The sequence below is a fragment of the Rhea americana genome, unplaced genomic scaffold, assembly GCF_003343005.1.
Source record: "Rhea americana isolate MKP2758 unplaced genomic scaffold, rheAme1 scaffold_19, whole genome shotgun sequence".
Lineage (NCBI taxonomy): Eukaryota > Metazoa > Chordata > Aves > Rheiformes > Rheidae > Rhea > Rhea americana.
The window spans coordinates 328,039-340,578 of record NW_028186038.1 but is presented as its reverse complement, the minus strand read 5'-3'; the positions used below and the strand labels follow the sequence as shown (position 1 = coordinate 340,578).

The following is a 12,540-nucleotide window of genomic DNA, read 5'->3' as shown; positions in this document are numbered from 1 at the left end:
AGAAGCAAATACCCTTTGGGTAACAGACAAGAAGTATGATCTTACCTATTTACAGAGATTGAAGTACTTGCTTCAGTTCCTCAGTATGCTCTGACTAGCATTACATTGACTACTCAAATACATGTTAATAACTTTATTGATTTTGTCTTGCTACACTTCAGTGTAAGCTGTAGCCTTGACCTCCCCATGCAGCCCCATMTCTCTTAAATGAGGCACTCAAGATCTTCACTACTCTCAGACTTTGCTTTTGAGATTCACTTGTTCTGTAAGAAAACTACAAACTACTGGTACACTCCTTCCACAAAACAGCCGAACGTGAAGCCCTGAAATACGAACTTGCATTTGCATGCTGTAACTCAGAAGCATAGTGGTTACAGACACGTCACATAAACCACAACATTTAACTACCTAAAAGCATTTGAAAGTTAAAACAATAACATCTGCATCTCTATTAACCAAACAGAATATTCCTTCCAAGATATAGGCCTGATTTGTTCCTAAATATATGCTTATTTTTAAACAGTCCACCTCCAACTTCACCCATGGAAGAGGAGATGGCATGTAAACCCTCACAAGCTTTGTTTCATTTTATCCTATTGGGACTATCAACGTAAGCCATACCACAGGCCAGGCAGCTCTTTTGAGCAAGGTTTTCCTTTTGAAGTTCATCTGAAGCAACCACATTACTRGAAGTGAGCACATTAACCACTACCACGCCAATGCATTGTTACATGAACTTTGTTCGCTATGTAACAGATAACTCATTTAAGATGCAAGCAAAACCTTATTCATGCTACTCTATCTCCTGGGTTTCCGTTACAGATTGAATACAGTCACTGTCTTTGTATCTTCAAGAGCTCTGGAATTTTCTCGAGTAATTTGTGTTCACAATGACAGCACTTCTTAGAAGCTTCAACCTAAGTTACAGCAGAAGATGCCTTACAAATTACTCATAACAACTGAAAGTAGCTTACCAGACATTCTCACAGGGTTTTCTTGTAGGGATGATAACACGAGCTGGGCTAAAAATAAGAGAGGAGCTTGGGTTAACTCTGCAACTAAATCATACTTTGGGTTCCTAAAGATATAGAATTAACATGCAAGACTGAGTCACGTTTGTATCCATACAGCAGACAGAACAATAGAACAAAAAAATTATTAAGAAAAAATCTCATTAGTAGCAGCTTCAAAAAACGTAAGTTAATTTAAGTGGGTTTGGGGGCTGAGGGGAAGAATACGAAAGCAGAAAGCACTCACATGGAGTAGACTTTTGAGGTGGCTATCACCATTAATAAAAGATTGACCAAATACCTCTAGAATTGTTCYGGTTAAGTTTCCAGGCAGCCACTGACAGAATTTTTGATTCTGCTGCTACAACCCATGTTGTTTCTTTAAGGAAGATACAACTATGAAACAGACATGCATACTTTTCAGGCAGATTGTATTTGTTTTATTACAATTTTTGTAGCTGTTAGTATTTTCATATCAGGACATCTTAAAAGGAATTTAAGATTTACAACTTCAAAAGACACTTACAGAATTATAGAATTCCTGATGACAACTACTCTACTGCACTGTATACAACTTCACTGCCCACCTTTAGCATCTCCTATCCTATATAGCTCCAAAGAAGTGAGAATTTGAGATGTATGTTCAAGCTGCAGAAAAGCTCAGTATATGGAAAAAGAACAAGTGACAACTTGAAGTTTAACTATCTCAGCAATCAAGAGCATACACAGAACTATACATTTTATCATTTTATTAGGAATAATTCCAAGTGGGTTATGAAGAAACTAATCCATTGAGTTTGATGAATTTTCCAAAATTTCTTTATGAAGATATGTTCACCAACAAACAGTAAAACTTCAGCAGAACTATTATACACTGGGCAAAAATAGTCAGGCCGATACCAAAAAGCAACATGCAACATAAAAAAAAAAAAAAAAAGATACAATATAAAGGAAGACAATCTGCTGAATATTAAAAACAACCTCAACATGAGCTCTTTGCAACCAGCACAGAACTATTCTACCCATCAAATCCAATTCACACAAAGGCAAGTTGGGCTGATAGAACCCAAGGATTAATAAAATGTTCCTCAGTGCAGTAGATCTGAATAGTGTTTTAGAGTATTTTCTTGGCTGGAACAAGCAGTATTAGGAAGTCTTTTTGGCAAGGGAGAGAAATAAATACATACGGAATGCTACATTTTTAAATCAGCAGACTGTCTGAGGAATGAAACAGGGCATCAGTAAACTAAAAGTAGCAGGGAGAAAAGAAAAGGTTTTTTTAAACATTAATTTATTGGGACTCAAAAGAGTATTCTGAACAGATTTTAAAGATGTCACAATAACTATATTCAGGCATTTAGACTAACAAGGGGAATAAAATCAGAAGATACACTTTTTCCAAGTTAAGGAGATATTTTTACCCAAGCATATTGCTACCTTTGCAACACGTAGCTCGGTAAACAATAATTGGCAACAAAATAAGTTGAAACGCTGAAATATCCTGCCCAAATCAGTTCCAGATACTGTAATAACCAAGATGCAAACTAATTTTGTTGTAACAAGCCTAGACCAATTATATCAAACATGTCCCTGGTGAAAGAGTCATCCAGTTTGAGTTAGCGTTTTGAGAGTTCGTTTGACAGCCAGTCAAGTCCCTCATACAGACCAGTTCCTTGCGTAGCACAGGTAGCTTGGACATACCACTGTTAACAGAGAACACAGACAAAGATTAAATTTAAATATTGCCAAAATGCAAGACTGTCATAGTATACAGCACTCAAATACAGACTCAGAGTTCTTTAAGCACTGCTTTAAGCACATAGAGTCAATAGTGAACAGATGGTATTTTCATGACTTCTGAAAGATATACATATAAATAGGAAGGGTTCAGAGATTCTCCAATTAATCAGCATTGGCCTACCAAATGCTGSAACACAGTATTAGTGAAGAAGCAAAATAAATTCAGAAATAACTGACATTTGTTTTATATGCTGAAAAATATCTTCACAGAATCACAGAATGGTTGAGGTTGGAAAGGASCTCTGCAGATCATCTAGTTCAACCTCCCTGCTTCTTGTTTTTGTGAGAATGGGCATGAAATTATCTAACTTACAGACCTTCAAAATATCTTTCCCATCTTTATAGAGGCAAGAATACAGAATGCTTTTTCTTCCTCAGAAAAACAAGCATCAGGAAAATGGGCAAGCACATCATATACTTTGTCAAGTATGTTGACAGCTGTATTTCAGTGACAGCCTGGAATATATATATTTTTCCAGGAAAAGTTGAGAGATTAAACACCTGCAACAGTTGTAGACATTGTATAAAGCTTCTAAATCACCTGTGTTGAATGAGTAGCTTAAAATATGCACAACAATTTAATAGCAAATACATGCATCTTTTTTCTGCAAAAAGATGAAAACTTCTATTTAAAGGGAGATTATGTTTACAATCTACAGTAAAGGAAACCAGAATTCAGCAACCAGGAAAGGTTAGCACTTACAGTTCTGTTACGCAGAGACTGAAGACCTAGTTTATCTGTCATTTCACTGATTGCCATGGCATTTGGCAGATCTTGTTTGTTCGCAAACAGAAGCAGCACTGCATCTCGCAGCTCATCCTCCTGAAGCTAATAAAGTAAAGGGCCATGTTACATGTTACTAAATTAATTCACTTTAGTGCTTGTTGAAGTAATTGAAGTACTTAAGAAACATCAATACTGACTGAAGGGTTATAAACCTTTTCATTCTCACTCCTGAAGTCACCAGTAACTACTTACTGTAATTAACAGGTACTCAACAGAACTTCTGCTAGAACAAGTAAAGAAACATTATTTCACTAGGCAGCTTAAATTCATTGGCCTCTTGCTGCTAAAATTTTTGGTGCCAATTTGTTTTTCCAAAAATCTTTTCCCTGTCTGCTTGCTACATTTCACTTAAGGTTTTACRGAGGAAAGAAAGGCTTTGACACATTAGTAGTTCTGAAACTAAAGCTCTCACTAGAATTCTAGTTGTAACTCAGTATTATATGACCTAGAATTACAAGTTATGTATAATACATAGGAGACAAACTCACTAAAATCATAAGACATTGAAGACCTCAGGTGCTGGTATGCACATCCAACAAATAACCCCCCCCCTTCAAAATAAGCACAACTRTATTTCAGAAGTTACTGATATTTACCATTTTCTGCAGCTCTTCTGCTGCTTCCTGGATTCTCTCTCTGTCATTGCTATCTACCACAAAAATGAGGCCCTGCAAGAAGTTAAACAGTTTTGATAAACCACTGCAAACTGTAAACACACAATACCATTTTTAAAATCAAAGAACTCCTATGAAATATTCTAACCATCTCCCCCCATATTTAAGCAAATTTGACAGAAATCTCCACTGTATGAACAGCTACATCATGAGTATCAACTGCAAAATTAAAACTAGGCCTTTAAAATTAATAGAGTTAAAAAAAAAAAAACAAAACAGGAACATCTGTTTAAAGATTACTGTGGGAATCATTAATTTGAGAAAAAGTAGCAAAATTTGATAAGTTAATTCTCCACCCTCCCTTTTCACTCATTGGATTATACTAAAAGCAGCTAGGGAATCATAAGTGCTTCATCATAAAAAACACTGAAAAAAGCCTTAACATAAGGCCAGAGTTTGCTCACAAAGTTTGTACCAATCGGTATGTCTAATGGCATCTCAATTATTCAAGTGTCCTCCTTATGCTCACACACACTTTATGTACTCTTAAAATCCCAACTTGAAAGCATTATATTTTATTGTTCTCTTCAAGGAAAGAGAAGTATCTCTTTCTTAAATCTTCAGTAACAAGGCTGAAATAGGAACTGAAAATAAATATTATCAGACTTGCAGCCGTAGTTTGCCAGCTCCCTTTTGCCCATCCAGATTTCTCTACTTTTCTGCATCTAACTACTTATGCTGCCGTAAAATTTTTTTTTTAAAATACATAATTCTATATTCAACACAGCCAAAACACCCAAACTCCTGCAAGTTTCCCATTACTAAGCTGCTTATCTTACTACTCGTGAACCAAAGGGGAGAATCACTTATGCCACCAAAATCACAGCAGGCACACCAACACGAAACTGACGTTCGCTAACCAGTCAGTAACAAAGATCCCTTTTACAACATTTCTAGGTACGCAGTAGACTATATATACCAATACAGCAAAATGAAAACTGTATAATTTGAGGCTCACTAGAAAAAAAAAAAAAGGAGAAAGCTGTTTAAACAGTAACATTTCTTTAAATATAAACCAGTGCCAGTTGAAAGAGATCATCAGACAAAGCAGCAATACAGCAAAAGTAAAGAATTCTACACACAAAGGAGCTGCTCTAGCACATTTCATAACACTGACTACAGGTTAGTCCTGAAGCACTTCRCCCTTCCTCGACTATGCTCATGACTAAGGTTTGAAGCCTTTGCAGTAACAAAGCAGCTTCACCTAGAACAAAAGGTGAGTATCCTTGAGAATTTCCAGGAGATAGTCAAAGGAAGGAACAGAAGACAGTATGCTTTCTATATGTATGCTGCAGAATAGAATAAGCCCTTACAAAACAGGTCTTTTCTCAATTCAGAACTCTTACCTGTGTGTTTTGAAAATAATGCCTCCAAAGAGGTCTAATTTTATCTTGACCACCAACATCCCAAACAGTGAAACAAATGTTTTTATATTCTACTGTTTCCACATTAAAACCTAAAATAAAAGAGTAAAGTAGTTAGAAATAGTTCATACTAAGGTTAACAGGCGATTGTTATCATCTCAAAGATGGCTACTTCTCCAATTTTACTTCTGGCATTTTAATAATGCACTTCATATACTTTGGGAGTTCAGAAAGCAAACTAATGGAAGGAAAAAGAAAAAAAAAAGTACTCTTAAATCCAAGTATACACCATATTTGGTTTAAAATATCTTTCAGCCACAAACTGCTGTAGGCTTAGGATGTTTGGGCAAAGTATCTCTACTGGCCTGCTCCCACACTGCTCCTAAACATCTGTACTGGCCACCATCAGATACAGGATTCTGGGCTAGATGAACTTTGGCTTACTAAGTAGGACTTGAACTCTGTTATGCCAGTACCAACTCCTATAAAATATTCTGAAAAGGCTGTTTTTGTCTTGATTCCTATGCTAATAGCAAAGACAACAAATTCTCACACTCTCTAGAAGTCTGTCTCTGCAACCCAAATTTAATGCAACAAAAATGAAGAGATCAGAACTGGTTGTCTTACCAATAGTGGGAATTGTGGTGACAATTTCTCCTAGTTTCAGTTTATAAAGTATAGTTGTCTTACCAGCAGCATCCAAACCAACTGGAAAGAATAGAAAACTTCATTTAGTTCACAATATAAACAACAACCTGCTAGTGTAAAAAAACATGTCATTTTAAATATGACTWTTTTTTCCCCAGAAAGGAACCCCCTCCAGCTTTTAAAGTGTTCTTCAGTTATTTTAATACACTACTGTATGTTTCTCCTCTACCCAGCACTGAGAGAGAATCCAAGCAATGAAGAAAACGAGATCAATAACAAATATTAATTCCCAACCTACAGGCTCAGAACCTTCTAGTCTCCTCCCCTAGGTGTTACCATTTTAACTCATCTCACAATTGCTACTTTGCCCTCAAGTTGGGGAAGGTTTCACTTACTCATCTTACAGCTAAGGCCAGTTTCCCATATACCTGAACTAACACGAGCTAGCACTATTACTGGAAGGCACTTCAGCCTCTTTTATTCCAGACCGTTATCTCTTTACTAAAAGCTTTCTTCTGTGCCGACAAAAATACATGCCTTTTGGGAAGCTCTTGCCCTCCTATCTCATATAAGTTAAGGGCTGTAAAACTTTGCCACATCACTTTTACACATGGAGATCGACTTTCCTTAGAAGGCTCTACTTTCAATCTTTCTGTAAAGTCTTTTGCCCTGGATTTTGCTTCTCTGTTGCCAAAATAAAACTTAAATTTGCTATCTTTCAAGATAAACTGTGGAATAAATACATGATTCTTAGAAATAAATAAATAAATAAATCAGACTCAAAGACATTTTTAGAGAAGCATCACTAACMCTGTGGGCATACACTTTAGTTTCCTAAAACTGTGCAACTGCTGATTGTTACACATTTCAGAACATGTAACTGTGACTCAAAACGTAACTCTTTACATTAGTATCCAATGTCTAAGGCTTGAGAGAAGAGTAGGTGTTAAGCACCTAACAAAGCAATAGCTTGAAAAGTCTATTTGTGAAACCTGTCCGTTCAACAAAATTTTGCACAAACAAAAACAAAACACACATTCAATTTAAACGAAGTAATACTTGTACAAGAAACTGAATGTTATCATTGCTTGATACTATTGCAAGGGTTCTAAGTTAACATCCTAATGGGTGATTGCCATATACTAAGTTTTGAGTGCTTTGTTGACTTGACTGTTAAAAATGCAGCTGTTTCCTTAGTGTTGCAATTAAAGTGTAATTTGAAATTAGCTACTTACTCAGAATGAAACCAAACTCTTAAAAAACGTTCCTCCTTCTTAAGACAAACTGTTGTTATAGCAAACTACTGAAAAAAACCTACCTRTAAGTGCCCTATATTATGATAGTTATGGTGAAATGAACGTTTAAGAGTTAAGTTTCCTACTATCTACATGTTTGTCTCTTTCAGAACCACACACATGCATGAACAAAAAATACAGGATGCAGTAGAAGCTTCACAAGAACTTGCAGGACAAACTTCTAAATTTCTTGTGGRAAAATTTTAGCATTTTTCCTACAAGAATAAAGTGTCAGGTAGCCTTAGAAAACCCTTTAAGAGAACTCCAAAACCCTTCAATGTGCAGTGAAATTAACAGCATGCTTGCCTTACAGAGCTCAGCCTCAAGTCAGCATTTACAGAATGCCTAGATATTTAAGAAGCAGAATGTCATATGTGCATTACACGAGTTTCCTCGTAACAGAAAATTAAGAGCATTTAGAGAACCATCAAATTAAAGCTACACATATACACAAACTCTTCTTCCACAAAAAAAAAAAAAAAAAAAGTCCCCCACACCAAAAGCCAAAGAGTTACCCGTAGAACAAACACTGACAGCTAGATTTGTTACCATTAGCAATGGGAGAAAAATGGCCTTGGCTACACAAATAGTTATAGTGCATTTAGAAGTTATAGTATAGATGCAGATAAAGACAAAGAAAAAAAAAGTTAACTTCAGTTAACCCAGAGTACTTATGGTACATACTTATGGTACTAAGAATCACTTGAAGATATGACTTGGAGTTTATCAGAGAAACTAAAAACTTGTCAAGAATTTTAACTGTTGCCTCAAGATTTGCCTGAACTTAAGAAGTTACCGCCCCAGTTATCCACCCTGCTCTTGTGTTAGAACCAGCTGCTGCCACAGTGGTTGCACAGTACACTGCACAGAGTTTGCAGAAGGGTGCATTAGCTAYGCAAGCACAAAGCCCAGAGCCTTTGCTTAAACACACTCTTATCCACAATTTTAATTAAGCTGCTGGACTTTGCACTGAGGCAGACTGAGTTACGGATACATGCTCTTTTTTCTTCTGACTTCACAGTTGGGTCTGCAACTTTTAGCAGAAGACAGGCATAACTTCTGCAAAATCATCACAATCAGATTTGTTAGAATTATCACTTTTAGCCAAATTATAAATCTTATAAAAACCTGRATAATCAATAGTCATCAACTGCATAGAATCTGTTCATACCTCTTAYTCCAAGTTACCAGTTTTCCTCTTTCCAAGACAAGAAATTTCAGAGTACCAAATCACATTTAATCTTTTGAGCTGCTAGGAAGCAGAACTGTTTCTTTTAGGAGTCCAGTAGTTTGCAGTACTTGTTCTATCATTATTTTTTTCAAGAATAAACACTTGTTTAAGCTTGTTAAAGGACACTAAGCTTAAGTCTGTGAGTTAGCCTTGTATCACGAAGTTTAAATTGATGCTACCCATCAAGATAAAAACTCAACCAAGTCTTAAATCCCCAAGTAACCTAAAACAAACTTCCAACACTAGATCTTTACYTCGATTCCACTGTGTGACTGTCCATTGACAAAACCAAAATGCAARAATCTCAGTGTAGCGTGTGATTGCCAACAGCTGTATTACAAAGCATTAAGATTAAAGGACAAGTGGGAAGCAGAGACTCACACTTGCAACCATTTATCTTTAAACTGAGCCAAACATACTCTTCCTCTAGCTGGAGAAAAAAAMCATCTACAATGCTTCTAGTTGCTGTTAAGGAAAGTATAGTTCTAAGCCCTTTACTTCTCTTAGGAGTGTTTTATTCATAGTCTTAGCAGTCATGTTTCTAAATCTCAAGTTTGTAGTTCACTTGTCCCTGGGAACACCAGTCCTGCGATCATCTCATGTTGAAGGGAAGAACCCTGAGGTTCTTCCCCAAACTTCCTACTTTGATCATTGGTGGCTGCATATTAAGCTGCYTAGGTCACCACAGTATAAAATGTCACGTAAGTTACAGATTTATAAAAAATTAGAGTTTACTTCTCAGATGGAATCACCATGAGACGAACAGACTGTGGTTGTCAGATTAAGATTTCCAGGAGTTTAGTACAGAATACAGTGTTGTCCATAATCAGAGAGGGTGAGGGGGACAAAACAAAAAAGAAAAACTGCTTTCTACTTCATTTCCTAACTGATTGGAAGTCCACATCATAAACAAAATTCATCTTTAATAAAGAAAAAAAGAGAACTAATTAATCCCCATTTACTACAGATTTGTATTCCTTCCCCTAGTGAAGGAATTTCTYCATTCCTTCTACCCTGACCCTAGTTTTCTCAAGACTTGACTAATCTATCCTTAACATATTATCCCTGCTTCAAATTTGAAAGTGGAGAATTCTTTGGAAGACACACAATGATGATTCTCTATACAACTTCTCAAGAAAATATATACACACACAAGTGAACAGCATGCAAACTTACTGTTATTAGAAAAGAACAAATAAAAAATGGCTGAATAGTTACCTGCTAGTACCATAAGAAAACTCCTAACCAATTTAACATTTTTYAAGTGTATTTAATAATCAGATTTCTATTTGAAAGTTCTGAGTAGCTATGATTTCAGTTAAGACACAACTGTAACAAGAGGTTGCACTCTTCAACATCATAATTTATTTAGTGTTCTCAGTGAACACAAATTGTTCCTTTTTAAGCACAAGAAACTCAGCAAAGAGTTTTACAGACAACTACATGCAGGGCTGACTCAAGAATTTCTCCACTCTAATGCTAATTTTGCCCAGGGTACTTGGCTAACACATTAATAGTAATTTCTTTTTTCTTCCCTTGTGTTACTTCCATCTATAAAGTGGATGGAAAAACTTTYATGCTCCTTTCCTCAGAAACAGGCTAACCACATACATCTAAAAATAACTACTCAAGTGCATTTTTCAAACAAAATTTCAGGAATGGTGTACCATTTAACATCATCCTTTCATCATAAATGTAGTTTAAGACTATCAACRACAGTGTTCCATGTTTGGTGTTGATACATTATGTTTCAGATGCTTTCAACAGAAGTCACGTGAAACACTCAAGATGCTGTAGAACTCAATAACACAAGATCTGTCTTAAGATCTGAACCAATTCTCCTTCACCTTGACTTTTTAGAGGAATAGAAGCTATCAGCTTAAGGGAAGTTTCAATTATAATTAATCATCTCTTCATTATCAACTCACCCATATGTTTTCTTCTCTACGTATTCCCTGTAAACATCTTACCCAGTAAAGCTACTTCACTGGCATACATGCAAAATTTTAAAGACCTTACCTTATCCAATTTATTCAAATCATACATTGAAAATTAGCATCTTTGAAGTTTAATTCAGTCTCTGTGTTCACTCAGACATTTGCCCTCAAATTGTCAAGGTGGGAATTATGATGTAGAAGATTACAAAGAGCTTCTTTTCCACATCACAGGAAAACAGTTATGTGATCTGCAGTACAATATACTGCAATTCTAAAAAAATCCAATTTAGTTGCTAAATGATACTGTCATCACAACATATCAATGTTTTATCCTAATATACTGCCTAATAAGATGGAGCAGCCTCATGCTCTAATCAAGCCATATATTTGAATATAATCAAACCCTTAAAATCTGAGTTCAGAAAGAAAAAAAATGATGCAAATGAACCAAATATTAGAAAGTGTTACTCAATAACCCCATATCTAACCTGGATTTGACCTAATTGCCTGACAATGATGGAACTAATGCTTGCAAGTTATTTTTAATCTGTATGACATAGCTTGCCTGTTTCTGTTATTCTGCAGAAGATAACAGAATTACAAATATCATAGACACTATCTTGTTTTAGTTCATTTGAGGATTGATATTATTCATTTAGTCATATGAAGAATCTAACTGTTATGCAGACAGTCAAATAACTTCCTTAAAATGAAAAGATGTACTAAGCTGTCTTAAAGACAAGAAGTACTCAGCTGTTAATAAGGGACTTGGTCATGACAAAACGCATGCARAACATGAAAAATAATATTTTTAAAAAAGCCACTATATTTGGTGTCTGCTGTGCCTACCCAAACATTGTGAACGAGGGTGCCACAAAGTTTCACAGTTGACATCTTTTTCTTTGCTGGCTGTATTAAAATGAGCACCTCACATAATTGTTTTAGGACAAACTATTTCAGTCAATTGCTATAAATGAAGGTCCATGCACTTCAGCAAAAGAATTTGAGAAAAAAATGTGAGGTGTAAGATTTCTGCATACATAAGTCTCAGTGGCGTGGAAAGGGGCAGGGAAGAGCTGAAGGAGGAAATATGGGATCCAGTGTGCTCGCTCTGACCTTTTGAACTGCAGTCTTCACGGGAGAACCTTAAGGAGCCATCGGCTCAAACGGTTACACAATCCCCTTCGGAAGAAAAGGCCTACAACCTGATCCTAGCTAAGTAATTACGTGCAAGTGTAAAACTAATCAGGCGTTGCAAAAGGAGTTGTTACGGTCTCGCGCAGGAGAATTAAAGCGCACAGATGCTGCGCCGAAACGCCCTTTCACAGGGGACGCGAGCTGTGCCAGAGGCAGAGCCAGGCCCCTCCGCTACCGCCATCAGCCATTACACGGCGGGCGCGGGCGCTGCCGGCGCTCAGCACGCCGGGCTCCGCCACATCCCGCCGCGCAGGCCGCGCACGGCCGCCCGCGGCCCCCGCCGCACCTGCGGCCACCCGGTCTTTGTCCCACGCTCCGCTTTCGCCCGACACGCAGGTGCGAGGGGAAAGGGCTAAAGCCTCGCCAGGGCGGCTGCGGCCCCGGGGAAAGGGGGGTTCTGCCTCTCGCCGCCCAGCGCGACGCCGGCAGCAGCACCGCGGCGGGAGGGGGGAGGAGGAGGAGGAGGAGGAGGAGGAAGGCGGGCAGGCGTCTCCCCGCTCCCAGCCCCTTCCCCCACCGCTCCCGCTCCCCCTCCGCCCGCGCGCTCCCCGACGGCCCCGCGAGCAAGGGGAGAAGCCGCCGCCGGCGCCCTCCTCG

At 37.6% G+C, this 12,540-nt stretch overlaps 1 protein-coding gene across 1 annotated transcript in view; it reads right to left on the bottom strand.

The window, feature by feature from the left end:
- Positions 1–1,427: 1,427 nt before the first annotated feature.
- ARF4 (ARF GTPase 4) overlaps positions 1,428–12,540 on the bottom strand; it is a 16,955-nt gene continuing 5,842 nt past the window's right edge. Inside the window, exons 2-6 of the mRNA XM_085302333.1 lie at positions 6,263–6,343; positions 5,618–5,727; positions 4,194–4,265; positions 3,514–3,639; positions 1,428–2,713 (exon numbers count right to left, since the gene is read on the bottom strand). Coding sequence (XP_085158459.1) covers positions 2,627–2,713; positions 3,514–3,639; positions 4,194–4,265; positions 5,618–5,727; positions 6,263–6,343 — 476 coding nt within the window. The 3' untranslated portion in view covers positions 1,428–2,626. The remainder of the gene's footprint in view (positions 2,714–3,513; positions 3,640–4,193; positions 4,266–5,617; positions 5,728–6,262; positions 6,344–12,540) is intronic.